This window comes from Serinus canaria, chromosome 20 (assembly GCF_022539315.1).
Source record: "Serinus canaria isolate serCan28SL12 chromosome 20, serCan2020, whole genome shotgun sequence".
NCBI lineage: Eukaryota > Metazoa > Chordata > Aves > Passeriformes > Fringillidae > Serinus > Serinus canaria.
In genome coordinates this window covers 12,482,175-12,500,128 of record NC_066333.1, presented here as the reverse complement: position 1 = coordinate 12,500,128, position 17,954 = coordinate 12,482,175, and the positions used below count along the sequence as shown (strand labels likewise).

At 52.2% G+C, this 17,954-nt stretch overlaps 1 protein-coding gene across 1 annotated transcript; it reads right to left on the bottom strand.

Annotated features, from left to right (window-relative positions):
* Nucleotides 1–484: 484 nt before the first annotated feature.
* Nucleotides 485–17,917, bottom strand: LOC108962483 (uncharacterized). The gene is made up of 3 exons (XM_050982301.1): nucleotides 15,752–17,917; nucleotides 11,827–11,972; nucleotides 485–9,017 (listed from the first exon to the last, which is right to left on the bottom strand). The coding sequence occupies exon 3, from the start codon at nucleotides 1,436–1,438 to the stop codon at nucleotides 485–487; it is 954 nt and encodes a 317-aa protein (XP_050838258.1). The 5' UTR covers nucleotides 1,439–9,017; nucleotides 11,827–11,972; nucleotides 15,752–17,917.
* Between the last annotated feature and the right edge of the window lie 37 nt (nucleotides 17,918–17,954).

Genomic DNA, 17,954 nt, shown 5'->3' with positions numbered 1-17,954 from the left:
GCTGTCAGCAGCAGCCGGCCTGGGCTGCTTGGATCTCTTTAATTCAGCCATTTACTCCCGCGTTGAGATTTCAGCTCGCCCAAGCTCATTTGGTTTGCATGTTCCCATTCCTTTAGGAATCATTAAAGCATTCCCAGCGCTCCGGTCCCAATAGATGCAGCAGGGAGGCTCCGTGGACAGCGCCAGCCGGCGCTCCAGTGGGCAAAATCCGCCAAAAAAGCTGGAATTTCACTGAATAGGCCAAGTTTCAGTGCCGCACACACCTTTTCCCCCAGCTCCCTGCGAACCTGTAAATGGGTGAGGTGCGCTCCTGGGGATGCACCTGGGGATGCATCCCGGGCAATGCGGGATCCGCAGCAGGGAGCAGCCGCCTGGAGCGTCCCGAAATGCTGTGGAATGCATCGATCCCAAAGGAATGGCTGGGCCGAAGCCGCCGCGGGCAGGGGCACGGGGCTGGATTGAGCTTCTTGAAGAGTTTTTAAGTTTATTTTGTTTTATTTAAGGAATTTGGAGCAAAAATCGGCCCGCGGGCTGAGGCCGGGCTGCGCTTCCGGACAGCGGCCACGAGGGGGCGGCAGCGGCTCGGGCACGGCAGCGCCGGGAGCGCTGCGGGACAGGAGGGGACAGAGAGGGGACAGAGGGGACAGAGAGGGGATAGAGGGGACGGAGAGAGGATGGGGGGACAGGGAGGGCATAGAGAGCGAGCTGAGGGGGATATAGAGGGGACAGAGGGGTAAAGGAGGGCATGAAGAGGGACAGAGAGGGGATAGAGAGGGACAGGGTACAGAGATGACAGGAGGGTGGCCGAGAGGGGACAGAGAGGGGCCGGGAAAAACAGAGGGGAATGGGAGGAACAGGGAGGGACAGAGCGGGCACAGCCCAGTGGCCCCTCCGCAGACCTAGAGCCAGCCCTTCCAAGGAGCCCGCAGTGCCCGGGCTGGCGGGGCTGTGCGTCCCCTCCGTGTCCATCCCCTCCGTGTCCATCCCCTCCGTGTCCATCCCCTCCGTGTCCATCCCCGCCGTGTCCATCCCCGCCGTGTCCATCCCCGTCTCTTTCCGGCTGAGGAAAGCCTCGGGCATCCAGAGCGGTGCCAAACCTTCCCTTTGCCACCTCCTGCCGTGCCCGCTGCCCTGCGGCTCCGTGGGACAAGTGGCGCTGATGTCGTGGTACCCGCGGTGTCCGCGGCGCTGCAGGAGCCGCTCCGTGTCCCCTGGCACAGAGCTCTGCTGGGAAAATCTGGGATTTCGGGACAAATCCATCGCCTCTGCCGTCCTTTCCTGCTCTCTCGGCTGTTTCATACACATGATTTTTGTATACACTTCCTATGGAGGAGTTAATCCCATCTGGGACATTAAGGGTGATGAAGAGGTGGCTGCAGAGAGGGAGAGGCAGAGCCCGACTTCTCAGGGCACAGCTCCCGAGTGACAACAGCAGCATTCATTTCACTGCTTCATACACTGATTTTTCAAAGCAAGGCAGTCAGAAAATAAAGAGTTTGTTACAGAGAAAATTCCAGTCTTTCAGAGCTTGTTTCCATCCCAGATCAGAATGAAAAGCACAAACTGCTCCCCCAAGAAATGTTCTGTAAGATGATGATTTGGGAGAGTTGTTCCAGCGATTTTCAAATATTTTCTTAATAAAAACAAGCTACTCAGAGAATTAACATTGCATATATCTTAAAGTTGAAATGAAATCAAACATTTTGCTCTGTCACCTCCCAAAATCAGTGTAAATAGCTGCATGTTTAGGATTTAAATCCTATTTTCTGGCATCTGTATTAATTTGAAACATTTTCTCCTTGCAGTGTTTAGTGCTTCACATTTGATTTGGAGAGATCCCAGAGTCAAGCTGGAATTTCAGAAACAAAAGAGGGAAAGAAAAACTTGTCTTCTATTTTAGGGTCCTGCAGTACTGGAAATGCAAAGACTGCAGAGTGAATATTTAATGAGTGCATGAGAATCCCAAAAAGTGTAAAGCAAATGCCATGCAGCAGTCGCCTTGCCTCGTTCAACTAGAGCAGCATTAAGACATTAAAAATAGATTTACAGATTTCATAATGCGATTGCAACATTCACACAGGTTGGGATTTTTAATTTAACTTTGAACTGGATCATGCAGATTGCAGGGAGACCAGAATGGACTTTATTCTAATGGGAGAATTTGCCTTGTGCAGGATTACCATATCAAAGGCAGGGCAGGATTTTGGGAGAAGATGGCACAAGGGCCTGGCTGCTGTGGGGCTGGCACCCAGGGAAGCTGTTGGCACTGGAGGAGAGTTGCAGGCCATGAATTTGGGTGGCACTTGCTGTGCTCTTGTCACGTTCCTTGCCTTGCCCATGGGCTTGGTACAGGATTGTGCTCCAATCTTCCCTTGGTGTTTGAGGTCTGGGCAAACAGAGGTGGCACCATCCTGGTTAAAAAAACCCAACTGAAACATTAAGAACAGTGGTTTGGCACTGCTGGCTGGGTCAGCTAATTAGTGCTGGGTGGGTTAATCAATGCCATCCCCTCCTGATCCCTCCCTCACAGGTGCCATCACACCCTCACTGAGGGGTGGTTGGTGAGGTCGGCTTCAACATCAGTCCAAAAATTATTGACAGGAAAGAAATCCGAGGCAGGCAGGGGTTCCCAGAGTTTGTGTCCCCAGCAGGGCTGGGTAGCTGCAGTGTTTGGAGGTGCAGTGGGAAGGGTGAAGAGCAGAAAGGTCAGGGGCAGGTCCTGGCTCCAGGATGGTGCAGGGCATCCCTGCAGCTGTTTTCCCTTGCTCTGGATGCTCCCCTTGGGAATCACCTGCAGCTGTGCTGGGGATCACTGCTGCCCTTCAAACAGCCCCAGCAATGGAATCCTTTGCTGTTCCACTCCAGCAGGACCAAACCAACCCTCCCCACCCACACACAGAAAGGCAGGACACCCCTCTGAGCCCCCTGCCCCCCACGGGGACATTTTGTGTCTGTCAGACTTTACTGTGCACCTCAACACGAGGACATCAGATGGCATCACACCCCCTGCCACCTCCCCAGGGAGGATATCCACCAGCCCAGGAGCAGTCTGGTGTGGAAATGTGAAAATCCCCCTCTTTGAGCAGGGGCTCTCCTCAACAGCTGAATTCCCTGTGTCACATCAGTGAGTTTTTCCTGCTTCCACTCAGCCCTCACTGCTGTGTGAATTCTGTGAATTCTGTGTGCTCTGCAGGGCTGGTGGCGTGTCACCCATGTCACCATCACAGGGATTATCCCTATTTCCCACTCAGAAAATGGCTCATATGAAAACAACCGAGCGATGGCATGAACAAAAGGAATGAACAAAACTCTGTAATTTTGTCTGAGAACTCTGGAGCCTTCTGGGAAGCATCACACAACCCCCAGCACGGAACATCCCCTCAGCCACAGAGCAGTGTTGGGCAAGAGCCTTGACCAGAGCAACCATTACTGATTTCAAAACATCCCAGAGCTGCGTGGCCACAGCAATCCAGGGCAAAACTGGAGCAGTCAGAGCAAATCAGAGCAGGGCAGGCTTGCTGCTCCCAGGGCTGCTGGAGATCCCTTCCTGCAGATATGCAACAGCTGCAGAGCTTCGTGCAGGGACTTGCCTTTGTTGGGCTGGAGTGTGGGCATGGGCACACACAGGGGAGGAATGCTGGCTGGAAGGAGCAGGGAGCTGCTGCATCTGCAGAGAATTCCTGCTGGGTTGGAGCTGCTGAGGGAGAGGTGACCAGTTCTGGTCAGCAGCTTGGGCTGGGGATTGGCTGGGAACTGGGCTGTTTCCTTCCATCTTCAGGAATGGAAAATGAGGTGGTTTGTGAGCTCCTAGTGCTGCCTGTGAGAGCTGTCCTGAGGACAAGGATGCTGTGTTTTGCCAGAGCACAAATTAAGCTCTTGCTTTAGCACTTGGCCTTTTTTGAAACCTGCACTTTCCAGCCAGCTCCAGCAGCTCAGGGCTTCATGGGCCCTTTCCAAGCAGCCTGTGCATGATAGCAAAGAAAAATAAACTTTAGTTGACTGTGTGCTGATCCCTCACATGCACTGGGAAGAGGCTGAGGAATCCCCAAAGTGGAACATGCTGAGAGCTGGCCTCTCTTAGCAGCTGGTCAGAAACAGCAAACCCAGCAAATCCCTTCATTTGAAGGGCACAGACACTGCCCAGAGTGGCCATTTTTACACCAAAATGTTGGATTTTGGTGGTGCAGCAAAACTGCTGAGAAGGAGATTATGCCACATAAGACACCCAAAGTGTCAGAGTGGTTTTATGTGATCTTTTCACATGATCTCTTGGCCTTGTTTCTTCTAGAGCAGAAATCACCTGCCTGAGGAGTCTGGGCTGTCTCCTGGGTTGAGATCCATCCACAGTGTTGGGTAAAATTCATGGTACCATTTGCAACTGTATTTGCTGATTTTATCTGTTCTTCTTTTCAGGTTATCCTGCATTTAATCAGAGAGTTGGTTTTTTTCTGAGATAAAATTTCAGATTTATCTGAAGCAAAGAAGCAAGTGCTTGTGAAATGGGTTCATTCCTCCCCATCAGAGCTGGGTTCAAGACTTAGAGATTATTGAAAGTATTTTCACTCATTCAGCTTGGAGCATTCCCATAGGATTTTTAACCTCTGAGCATGTTTCCTTTCATCAGCAGGGATTGCAGAAGTCTGCAATGACTTTTCCTCCTTTGGTGCAAAAGTTAAATAGGAATTTATGGCGTGATTGCATTGAGATTTCAGAACTGTGCTGCAAAAATCAAAATTGCTGTGATCTTACCTGCCTGGAGATTACAGACAAATAACACTTGCTAAACACCCCATACCTTAGATGATATATTGAGCTCCAGAGTGTTTTTATTAAGCTGCTCTGAAATTATTCCCAAAGGATGCAAACCTCGGCTTAGCTACAACTGCTACCCACAGTCTTTAAAGAACATTCTGAAACCCTTTTGCTAAACAATCTGCTCAGCTGTTACCAGGTTTTACCCAATATTCAAATGACACTTCTTCCTTTTCAACCCTTGCCAAGCTGAGGTTATTAAGAAAGAGATACAAATTAAAAGGATTAAAAATGCAACTCTAATTAAACACATATGAGCAGTTAAAAGTCAGCTCTGCCCTGGTTATCTGTGCACACAGAAATATCACACACAACTTAAAGCAGCCAAAGTCTCCATTAGGAGCTTGCTGAAGGCACCACCAGTGTAATAACACACTGAGAGCCTCCTCTGCAGCTTCTTCTGGGTAGGTCTTGAAGTGCTTTTTTAGAATGAGTCTTGAAGTGTTTTTGAGAATGAGATGAGCCTTGAAACATTTTTTAGAATGAGATGAGCCTTGAAGTATTTTTTAGAATGAGATTGATGAGCCTTGAAACATTTTTTAGGATGAGCTGAGCCATTGCCCTCCCCACTGGCAAAGAAGAAGCAGCAGAGGGTGAGAGGAAGGAGAGGAGTGTTGTCCCCTTGCATCCTCCATGAGTTTGAACTCTGTGCCCTCACCCATGGAGCAGAGCCCTGGCTGTCCCCAAAGCTGTGCCAGTGGCACGGGCTGGGGGTGGCTGGCCTTTCCCAGCAGACCTGGGGTTTCTCTTCAGAAGAATGTGCAACAAAAACACGTCAGGCCACGGTGAATGTCTATGACGAAAGTGACTTGGTATCTCTTAAATAAGTATCCAAACAAGCCCTTGAAGACACATAATCACCCAGCAGCATCTGTGATCACAGCTCGGTGTTTTAAAGGATTAGGGGGAGATTAGGACGTTTGTAAATTCCTCACCAACCTTTTGTACGGGCAGGATGGAATATTTTTTAAAGAATTCACAGACTGTCTGTTAAAAGCCTTTATTCCCCTGATTTGTGCTGGGTGTGGACTGCTTTGGGATTTTTTTTAAAAGGTAGCATAACATGGCTCATCAATCTAGGCTGCATATAAATCCTGCTTTGTATGATTCCTAATAGGTTTCTGCTCCTCATGAAGAATGGGAAAAGCTCCTTGCACTGGAGACAAACAGGTCCTTTCACTCTGCCCCTGGTGCTGCTGGTTTAGCACCCCCACCAAGGGAAGGATCTCACCTGGGGAAAAGTGAGCAGGGTTTGGTCCCCAAGAAGTGTTCCAGAAAAACCTCCCATGCTCTGGCTCTTGTGGGCCCATCACATCATGACTGGCTTGAACATTCCCAGGAAATAATCAGGGTTATCCAGACAGGATAACAGGACTTTCCTGCTTTTTCTGGGAATGGGAGCAGCTGGACAGGGAAGGAGAGGAACACCCTGCCTCGTGCCTGCATCCAGGTCAGGTGAGCTGACATCATTTGGGTGCAGGGATTAGACAGGGATGTTCAGAGCATCCCTTGGGCCAAGGGAATAGGAAATACTACATTAAAAAAAAAAAAAATCTGTTTGCTTGAATGGTTCATTTTTCCATATTCCTTTTGGCTGCTGTCATCTTCTCCCCAAAGGGAGAATTCCATCCTGCTGAAGGGGGAATTCCTGTGCTGCCCAGCTCTGCCTGTAGCTCCCAGCAAGGTGCAGCAATCCCTGCCTGTCTGCAGCTATGCCAAGGACAGGGCAACGAAAACAGCCTGCAAACTGTGAGCTTTCAGCTAATTTTTGTTCTCCAAAAAAAGTCTGAATGTTCAAAGCTCTGCAAGTGAAATTTCCTCTATAATTTTATCACTCTTTCTTTAGCCAAAAGCTAACCTTGGCCATGAAATCTGCTTCTTGTGTATGATCTCCTGCTTGTCTGGAGGCATCTCAGAGCTGTGATCCTGGAGGTCTTCAGGGACTGGAGAATATTTCTGGGCACCTCCTTAGGTGAGCAAAATTCTGCACCTTTGACAATTCTGCACCTTCTCATCTGCATTTTCTGATTTCCCTTATTTTTACAGTTTTTTACCAAGGCACTGCCATAAGGAATTGAAGAGATAGAGAATGGATAGATAGATAGATAGATAGATAGATAGATAGATAGATAGATAGATAGATAGATAGATAGATAGATAGATAGATAGATAGATAGATAGATAGATAGATATTATAGATATCAGATTAGGTAATAGATATCCCTGGCAGTGTCCAAGGCCAGCTTGGACAGGCTTGGAGCAGCCTGGTCTGGTGGAAGGTGTCCCTGCCCATGGAAGGGATGGAATGAGATGAGCTTTAAGGGCCCTTCCAACCAAACCTTCTGTGATTCCATGATTTAGAGGGGTGAGGGAGGGTCCTCTCAATGTCAGCTTTCTGACCCTTTGCTGTTATCTGAGCTGGGGACTCAGATGAAAATTGGGTTTTTGGTAAAAAATCCGAGCACCAGCATCCTCCCTGCCAGGAAAAGAGAGGGGGGGATTCCATCCCATGTCTGTTGGACAGGTCCTTTGCTCCCCTCTGGCTCCCCTTTGCTTGTATTTAGAGCAGGGTGCACTTGCCAGGTCCTGGGTGGGGAATTAGGGCACGGGGATGTGAATTTTTGTCACTGCTTGTCCCTCAGAGGTGGCCCCAGGCCAGGCTGAAGAGGTGCAGGAGCTCTGCCAGGTGTGTCTAACCAGAGGTGCTGCTCTGCAGAAACACAACCACGGGGTTTTGGAGGGTCAGCCCCGAGGAGAGGCAGTCATTCACAGCAGTTTCATTAACCTGTGAAGCCACTGGGCTGAAATGCAGCCACCTGCCAGGGGGAGCAGAGCCAGCCCAGTGTGAAATGGGGGAAATGTCCCAGTTGGGAAGGAGAGGAGTAGGTGTAAACCTTCCCCGCAGAAGTGGGGAGGGATCAGCACCCACAGGCCCAGCAGCAGCACATTACTGCTAATTGCAGCTTCACCTTTTAGCTAGATATTAAAAAATGAGCTAATCCTTGAATAGCTAATGTCCTGTTTCTTCGTGAGCACGGAGATTAATTGGGAAAGGGGAGTAACTGGGAGAGAGGGGCAGGAGCAGAGCAGCCTGAGCAGGGCTGGGGTGCCTGCCCTCCCTCCCTGCTGGGCAGGGCAGTGAAGGAGTGCTAAAAAATGAGATTTTTGCTCTTCTTGGTCTGCTTCTCTCCTCCTGCATCCTTTAGTAATTCCTGGGTGACTGATTGCGACCTTCCAGCTCAGGAGTCTGCAGTTAACAGCCGGGAAGTGCCCTTCCCATTGGTCATTATTGCCTAATTAGCAACTTGCAATATTTCAGGAGCCCTGACAACGACACCAGGTGCCCTTTGCAGGGGTGGGGGCTGCGGAGCACTCGCAGCATTTTCCTGGGAGACTGGGCAGGGAAATGCAGAGCTGAGGGCATGGCCAGGCCAGGAGAGGTGCCTCCATCCCAGCTGTGCCAGGAGGAAATTTGTATTTTATTTATATTTGTATTTGTATTTATATTATAAGTACAAAGCCTGGGAATGGCCTCAATCTCTGCCTGGCAGGGACAGTGGTGGGACAATGAAATGTGTTTTAATGTCCTGGCTGCTGACCTGGAAAAGCCAAGCAGAAACTGCCCAGGAGGCTTTGGAGGCTCAGCTCCCTGACCCCTTAAAAACCATCACAGCACTGAACCAGTCTGCTCCAATGTGGGCAGGGAGCTGCTCATCTGTCCCCTGGGTGCCTCCAGACAGGGTTTGGCACCTCCTGGCAGCACAGGGAGTTACTCTGGGGCAGCCAAATCCATGTCACTGATTGAAGTGAGCTTCATCTGCAGGCCCTGAGTGCTTGGTGGGGCACAGGGCTGTCCCAGTGCCTGTGCAAGGAATGCAGAGTGCACAGCTGCTCCTGGAGGCAGCAGAGCAGCCTGGCCTGAGAGCTCCTTCCTGTCAGGATCCTTGCAGGGAAGGATCACGAGGCGTGGGAATGTTCTCCTGTGTTAAATCACCAAATTCAAGGCGTCAAGGCAAACAGGAATACACCTGAAATAGCATTTACTGCTGGAAGTGAGGCAGAGCATGGATGTGGATGGAAGTTTGCTGAGCCATTTTAAATGCACCTTGCAGGTTACAGTTGTTCACTGGAGATCCTTGGGCTGCAGCCAACGTCTCTGTTTGCTCTGGAGAACTAAAGTCCTTTTATTTGTGCTAACAGTCCTCCTGTGATAAGAGAGAAAAATAATAGAGATAAAGCCAGCCTGTCACTGCAGCATTGCTGAGGGTGGGGGGAACAGAGCAAATAACTGCAGGCTCTCTGTAGAGAATGAGCTTTTAGAGGGTCACAGGTGATGATCAGAGAGGAGCACAACCCCTGCTCTGTTTATCCCCAGGTTCCCAAACCCTGGATCAATCCCTGGCTGTTCCTGGGCTGTGTTTGCTGTTCCTCAGACCAGTTTCCCAGCTAATGCTTTTCAGAGACAGGCCTGAAATTAAGATTTCCATATTTATGTGCCCATTAACATAGATACATTAAAAAACTTAATGAGCTTATGTAACAAATTGCTGTGTGACATGGCTGGGGAGAGGATCTGTACTTAGGGAGATAAGGATGGCATTTGCAATGGCACCAGCTGGGGGAAAATTACAAGGAGCAGCAATTGCATGGTGCAGGGAGAGACTGTCCTGAGACTGCAGCCTCCAGGGGCTGTCCCCAGCCAGGTGTGTGCCTGGGGAGCCTGCCCAGAGCCTCCTGCCCATTCCAAGATTTCCTTTCCTTTCCCAAAAGGAAATGAAATTTCCTTTTGGGAAGGGAAATGAAATCTTGCAATTTCAATGGGGATCAAGCTTTGGTGCATGTCCCTGCCCTTGATGGCATCCCATGCCTTTGATGGCTTTCACTTTGGCCAAGATTATTTTTTTTTAAGTATCCATGCCATGTCCCTCATATTTTTGCCTCAAAGTTGTGTCTTCCTCCTTGATTTTTTCCCCTGCTTTTGCAACATCTGTGAGGTCAGTTTTGGCCTCTTTTGGTCCTTACTGCACCTCATGTAATCCCAGTCCATTTTCTTGTAGTCACAAAATTCCCCAATTTTCTTTTTTTTTCCTTCAGTTGCATTTCTTTTGATGGGATCTCCATTCCAGAGTGTTTGTAAGTCCTTCTTTTCTGTCTCCAGCACTTCAGTGAGGATGTCACACGGGGCCACAGCCTCCACCCAGGGGTTTTCCATGTCCCAGGGAGGGGATGAGGCTGCACTCAGTCAGCATCACCTGGGTGTTGGTGCTCTGGGCAGGTCTGCAGGGGCAGGGCTGTCCCTGTGCCTGCTCCCAGCTGGCTGGATGTGTCAGGGCTTGGGAGGCCTCCAGCCACTGCTGTGTGCCTGCTCCAGAGGGAATTGACACTGCTCCTGGGTGTCCCAGGCACGGCCAGGGCTCCCGGAGCTCCTGGCTCAGCTCTGGGCAGCTCGGGGCAGGGGCAGGGTGAGCTGGAGGTTTTGTAGCTTGTAGATATGCTTTACATGTGCCTGCTTCCTGCTTCCCTGCTCCAAACAAGGAAATAACTCAGCCCAGAACGTTGGGGCAGGAGGACAGGGTGCTGCCTGCGTGGGTGGGTAGTGCAGGGCTGCTGAGGAGCGTGGCAGATTTTCAGTCTGGGGCTGCTGGAGATGTAAATTTTCCTCCCCTGCTTGTGTGCAAACAGGATCCTCACCACAGACCATGGGCACAGCACGGTCTCCTGAGGACCTGAGGGAGGTTTTTAGGGAGGGAGGGCTCAGGATTTTAAAAGGAGAGTGTGCAATCTCTTCCCTTCCCCTTTTGTGTAGTTTTTTATGGACAGTCAACAGCATGGCTCTCTTCCACTCATCATCCCAGGAAACCACCACTGGGCAAAAGCTGTGGCAGCAGAAAAGCGAACTCATCCCTCCTTCCATGCCCTGGGAAGCCTCCCTGTGACCATCCACACCCCTCTGTTATTGAGCAGGGCCAGCTTTGGGCTCCAGAAGGCACTGTGGGCTTGGAGAGGTTTGGCTGGCTGTGCTGGAACGAGCCACGGGCACAGGGCATGGAGCCTATGTCCCTGGGCATGGACAAGGAGCCTGGGCATTCCTGGGGCCCTGGGCATGGACAAGCAGCCTGGGCATTCCTGGAGCTCTGGAGGACCCTCACACATGGCCCTATTTCCCTGGCCACCGTGGTGGCTGTGACTAAGGAACAGGGAACAGCCTCGATTCCCTGTCCCCGGCAGGGACCACCGCAGTGATTTGGGATCTGGGAACAGCCCCTGGTCCCTGTCCCTAGCAGGGAGCACCGCAGTGATTTGGGAGCAGGGAGCACTGTGGTGATTTGGGAGCAGGGAGCACCATGGTGATTTGGGAGCAGGGAGCACTGTGGCGATTTGGGAGCAGGGAGCAGCCCTGGTGCCCAGCTCGGTGCTGTTTGCTGGGGCTGTGAGCAGCTCCCAGCCGCAGCACAGCCCATTCCCAGCCCGGGAAAGGAGCAGGATTCCTTTGGCAGGAGGCAGCTGGGCTGAGCCCGCTGGCAGAGCAGCGCTTCAGCTGGGCTGTTCTGGGTCTGCACGGAGCAGAGCAGAGCAGAGCAGCCTTTATCACTCTGCTCTGCTGGCACAGCTCCCTCGGGCTGCTCCAGCTCACAGCTGCACAGGGAGCAGCATCCATCCCATCCCATCCCATCCCATCCCATCCCATCCCATCCCATCCCATCCCATCCCATCCCATCCCATCCCACCCCATCCCATCCCATCCCATCCCATCCCATCCCATCCCATCCCATCCCATCCCATCCCATCCCATCCCATCCCATCCCATCCCATCCCATCCCATCCCATCCCATCCCACCCCATCCCACCCCACCCCACCCCACCAGGTCTCAGAGCCCTGGGGCACTGTGCCAGGTTCCAGCAGTGCCCCAGAGCCCGGGCTGGGCTCGGGTCACTCAGCAGCCCCCCTGTGACCCTCCTGGCTGCCTGGCCGAGCTCTGGGCTCCCCCAGCACTTGCGTGGGCGCAGCCTGACCTGCTTGGAGCCGTGTCTGCCGCTGGATTTGCATCCCTTGGGCTGAGCTGGTTTTGTTTCTCTGCTGCGATTGTTTTCGATTCTAATGCAGCCCGGCACAAGGAAGTGGTGACCTCGTTCCTCTCTGCTCAGCATCAGGGCTGGCTCTGGAAGGCACCATCCATCTTGCACCAGTGCAGCTCCCAGTGGAAGAACCACCTTCCCTGCTCTCTGAATTCCCTCTCATTCCAAAGCACGGCTCTCTGTGTCCCACTGGGAGGGCAGCTCTTCTCACATCCCCCAAGGCTTCCATCCCTCAGCTGCTGCCCCAGGCTCCCAGCGTTGCTAATCCCAGCTCTCTGGACACCCAGCTCACATAACAGTCCAAACTTGGATCAGGGCTGCCTTCCTGAGTCAGTCAAAGCACAGGGTTGGGGTCAGCTTCGCAGCTTTGGGGACAGGATGACAGACCAGGTCAGGCTGCAATGGGGTGGGCCAAAGACATCTTACACAGCACTGAACTGCTGCAAGTTAATGCCAGCTTCATTTTCAATGCATCTGCATTGGTGCAGTGAATTTGTACTGACTTAGTGGTCTCCAGTGTTGGATTTTTGTAGGGGGAGGAGGAAGAGAGGTAAAGCTGCTTGTACTGTGTTGCCTGGTGGTGTCTGGACTGTGGCTCCTAATTCCCAGGAAGCCCAGAAATGCAGATGCCTGAAATGCTGCCTGAATTCCCATTTGAACTGAAGCACCCTGACTCATCCTGCCTCTGTTTTGTGGGGTTTTAATAGGAGAAAAATCACCTGGACATCCCAAACCTGTGTCCTTCTGCAACCCCACGGGCATGAAATCACCTGGACGTGGATGAGAGTCTTCAAACCAGTGTGAATGGTTTCACCTTGGAGTCTCTCCTCTGTGCCTCTGCAGCACTAGTGCTACAGGAATTTTCACAAATAATTTTACATGGGAAAAATAAATCTGTTAAAAAAACCATACAGCCCCTGCATGTGTTGGCTAGAGTAACCAAAATCAAGTCCTTGAGAGAGCTTTTCCCCCATTTGTGATGCAGTTCAGATTTTGTGCAGCTGAGTTTGATGGAGAACTCCAGGAAAAAAAATGGCTATTTAGAGGGATTAGGAGTTTTCAAGAAACTGGACCGTGGAAGTCAGAGAGTAACTGAATATGTTTTCTTTACTTAAATTGCCTGCAGGGAAAATCCTCAGCTTCAACTCACATGACCCATTGTCCTGGCATCAAGGTCAGTTTACTTATTTCATCACCCCTGAGGAGTGAAAGGTAACTAGAAATAAGGGAACTGACTGCTGCTCTGGAAATTCCTTCCCTCCTGCACAGGGGCTGTCTGCATCTCTGCCTTATCTTGTGCCCAAAATCACCTTGGAAGGGGTTTAGACAATTTTCCTCTCGTGTCTGTGTGTATCTATGGATGTTCATGGAGAATGAGTGCTTTAAAAAAGACACTTTACACATTTGATTGATACCCTGACAGTGCATGGGCGGCAGGACCCCTCAAAAGCAGGGGTGGAAAAGACCCTTTGTACCTGGTGCCCATCTCTGCCCACAGAGGAACCTTCCCCCAACATCAGCATTGTGCCCCAACCGTTGTTGGCATGAAACATCATCACCAACCTTTACTTTTTACAATATTAATTATGTCTATTGAGCCAAGAGCCTCTTTACCTTTTTACTTACAGGAAACAGCCTAACTAAATATATGAATCCTGATTTCACTTTTAGCATTGTGGTGTTTTGGCTGTTGGGGGTTTTTTATCTTTTATTTTGAGCCTGTTCCCTGCAAGGGGGAGCTGGATTTGGTTACACACACTCCAGCAATGACAGCCTTTGGAGCAGCACTGGCTAACAGCTCCTGATGGACATAAAAAGTGGGGAATTTTCAAAAGTCAGAGCATCTTTCCAGAATGGAAGGGTCATTCCACTGCAGGCAAAATGTCAGAGCCCTGAGGAGGCACCTTGGGGTCATTGGGCAGAGATGGGATCAGACACCACAGCTCCCACTCCTCTCCCGCTTTCACCAGAACTGAATCCAGCTCTGCCCACTGCTGGGATTATTGTCCTTGTTTTATGAATGAGTAAACCAGGGTAAATGCAGCTGCTGTCACATTTGTGGTCATCCCCTGCCTCAGGGACAGGAACGGGCTGGGAATCTGGGTGTTCCTGAGCTCTGTCCCCTGCTGTGGCTGCAGGCAGGCTCCTGTGAACTCTCTCTCTCCCAGGTATCCATCTCCTGCCTCAAACCATCCAGCCTGACAGAACTTCTCGTGCTCAAAAGCCAGAGAAACTCCTCTGCAGGAGCCCCAGGCAGCTGCACATCGCTGCTGAGCCTCTGCCACATGCCACGGAGCATCTTACCCAGGGCCCAGAAGTGCCTGGTGCCAAAGCCTGTCACTTCTGCCCAGGAATTGCTAAACATCCTCTGTGCTGCAGGCTCAAGGCACACCATGGCCAGGGGACTCTGCTCCTCCAGCTCCAGAGGGAAGGAGCAGGAAGAAAACAAAGCTGGGATGGTGTTTATTAAGCAAATTAATGGGCTGGGGGGAAATGAACAAAGTGTGGGCACTTCTCGCTTCCTGCAGAGGTGAGGACTGGAAGCTGAGGCAGGGATTCAATCCTGCCAGTGCAGCCCCTCTCCACCCCCCATCACCTTCACTTTTGGGGGGCACAGCCCTGCTGGGTGCAGACTGCACCTCCCATACCGGTGTAGAATCACAGAATGGTTTGAGCTGGGAGGGACCTTAAAGATGACCCAGCTCCAACCCCCTGCCCTGGGTAGAGACACCTCCCGCTAGCCCAGGTCGCTCCAAGTCCCGTCCAACCTGGCCTTGGGCACACCTGAGAGCGGGGCAGGTGCCCGGAGCCCCCGGCGCTGCCAGCCCCGGGCTGCGGGAGCCTCGGGAGAGCAGGCGGCAGCCCGGGGCTCTGCGGCTCAGCCGAGCGGCCGCTGCCATGCCGGGGGGGCACAGCGAAGGCGAGGAAAGGCTCCCGTCAGGCAGGGATTCCAGGGATGCTCCCGGTGCCGGCAGCCGCGGGGAAACGCGCACGGACACGCGCCACCCTCCGCATCCCCCGGGGCGCCGTGAAGGGAGGAGAAACGGCGGAACAGCGGGAAAAAAAGACTTAAAACGTGCCGGCTGTCCGGCAGCGGGGAGCGGCCGCGCTGGGCTGGGTCTCGGTGCCTTCCCGGAGCGGGGGCGGCCGCGTTTGGGAAGGGGGAGGACAGCTGGAGGGGGTGCGGTGGGGATGCTCCGCGCCCCTCCGCGCCTCTCCGCGGGGCCGGCTGCCCGTGGCTGTGCTGCAGAGCATCGCCTGGCACGTACGTACCGCGGCACCGGTCCCGGGGACCCCCCGAACCCGCCGGGAGCCAGCCTGGCCCCGCGGCTCTGCCACCCGGCTCTGGGCGGCGGGCGGGGGTCCTGCCCCTCCGGAGGGGACCCCCGCTCTCCGCCCCTCCCCGCGGCCGCGCCGGGGAAGCTCCGCGGAGTCTCCCGGGGCCGCGGGGCAGCAGCTGCTTTTGTGGAGCTCTGCAGGAGCCGAGGCGACAATCCGGACAGGTTGCTGCAGCCTCATTAACAATATAGATATGTGTGTGTTTAAATAATTTTTAGAGGAAGAAGGATGTAACTAATTAGCATCCCCACGCTCTCTTTTAATTGCTGCCAAATAGGAAAACTACAGCGTGTGACAGAGGCGCAGCAGTGGGCTCTGGCTCCCCTCCCGGAGCGTGTTCACGCCTGGGGGTGCTTCGTGCTCCCCACGGGAAACTGCAGCCTCGTCAAAAAGGGAACTAATCCCCCACGGAGCAAGACACCTCTTCTGCTCGGAATCAGGGAGTAAGAGCACCAGTTTTAAAATACTTATTTATCATTAGTTTTTAATAAGTAAATAAAAGCCGTCACCTGTCAGCACCCACCTCCCTGTCCGGCTGCTGATCGGACCCTGCTCTGCCCCGTGTCTCGGAGGCGTGTCCGGGGCGGTTCGGTGTCCGTGCAGCAGCCCCGGCTGCCTGCGCATCCCCCGGAGTGTGCTGGAAGCGGAGCGTCTGTCCGGCCGCGGGGACCCGGGCTCTGAGCGAAGTGCGGAACGCCGCGCTGCCGAGAGGGAGCGGCTCCGAGAGCGTTATCCCCTCCCCGAGCTCAGAGAAGACCGGAGCAGCTGAGCTGCCCGTGTGCCCGGCAGCACCAAAGCATCCCTGGGCAGCAGCACCCGGGCAGGGCCCGCATCCGTCACCTGCCGGGCACCCGGTGGAGGGCACGGGCAGTGCCCGCCCCTGCCCTTCCTTCCCTTCTCTCCCTGCCTTCCCTTCCCTTCTCTTCCCTCGCCCTGCGCTCCCCGCGGGTCCCGGACCCTGCGCCGACCGCTGGCAGCGGCTGCGAGCACAGAGCGAGGGGCAAGTGGATGCACGGGAAAGTTTCTCTCAAACTTGGTCGTGTTCAGCAGCCTCTCTGCTCTCTTGCCTTGCTGTTTTGGAAGCCAAGTGTTTATTTCGGTCGCCTTGTTTAGGTAATTTCTTATACTCCCCTCATCCTCTTCCACGTTTCTGTTTATAAATATTATTCCTAGATACACAATAAAGAACGCGAATTCATCTTCGTGAGTTTGGCCACCAAAACGAAGGTGTTCGGGCACTGACAATTCCAAAGAATGATAAAAACGTGTTCGTTTCTCAGTGTGACATTTCTGAGCAGAAACAAAATCTGGCTTCTGAGGTCATAATAAAAATAACCAACGTTTTTACAACTCTACTTTGGAAGGAAGAAGAGCTGATCCCAAACCAGGGAGGCTCGACTGTTCCCTCCCTCGTTTCTTTCTAAATCCATCTTGTCCCTTTAATACAAATGAACTTCAAGCTCCCCCTGTATTTTATTATTTAGATTCCTAGTCTTAATGACGCCAGGAGCAGCGCAAGCACACTCGCTAATAATCGTCGCGAACTGCATTTCAAAGAAACATCCCTGGAAGAAAAACACCGTCGTTAAAAAAAATAAAAATAAATAGAGACTCCACCAAAAATGATAATGTGGAGTCGCTGATGATGATGGGCTTAATGCAACTGCTGCAAATCAGCACCTGCGTGGTAGATAAGGCAGATAACACCTCCAACAGTTACTTCCAGCACCCCCGTCCTCCTCGGGTTTATTTTTAGATCATTCATTTAGTCTGATGGAGGGGTTTACGGTGTTTGGATTTTTTTTAAAATTTTAATTAGCGCTCTCGTTATTTTTCTTCCCTGATCTTTGGGATGGGGAAAGTGAGTGAAGTGTGAGCTGGTTAAATCTGGAGACGTGGGTCTATCTCGGGCCTTTAATAGCAGCTCTCGGGCGGCTCGTCCCGGCGCTGATAGCCGAGATCTCCGCAGCCAGCACTGTCCAGGGTCAGCTTTTGTCTCTGCCACAATAAACAAACACTTGCTCCTCTCATGTAAATGAGCAGCGATCCGGATGCACCTTAAAACACTGGGAGAAGTCGTTGCTTTTGAAAACGATGTTCATTTTGTCTGACACACATAACTGCATAGATCAAATGCCTGCAGAAAGGTAGCAATTTGGCAGGGAAGTATTTTCTAAGCTTAGATGAAAGTGTGCTCACGGCGTCCGAAAATGCCTGTCTCACCTCCCACCTGCTTCCCCAGTCCCGAGTTTGCGCGAAAACATTAGACAGACGGGATTTTCGTTTAAAAAAAAAAAAAAGTTAAAAAAAAATTAAAATAAAAAGAAGCCGATGCGAGGAACCAGTCTCACAATTCACAGAGCCCCGGATCGAGGACGCTGAATCAGGGCTGCTTTACCTACCGGGGGTTCCACACCACTGCAATAATCTTGTCGGATCATTAAGTAAATTATACCTTAAACATTGGTAGCTTACAAGTTGTAATCAGTAATTCAAACTCTTGACAATTATGCAAATGAAACCCCGGCTGCGCTCGGACTTTCTCGCTTTCGCTACGAGGACTTTTCCCGAGTTTATTTCGCCCAAAAAAACCCGCGGGCCGTGGGGGCGGCGCACTGTGGGGTTCAGCAGAGCCCTTCCACGCGTGGAGGAGCGGGGAACACCCGGCCCCGCTCCCGCAGCGCCCCGAAACCGCTCGGCTCGGTGGGAGCTGAGGCGAGCCCGGC

Coding starts and splice junctions, on each gene's coding strand:
- LOC108962483 (XM_050982301.1), bottom strand. CDS start 1,438: ATGCTGCTGTTGTCACTCGGGAGCTGTGCCCTGAGAAGTCGGGCTCTG.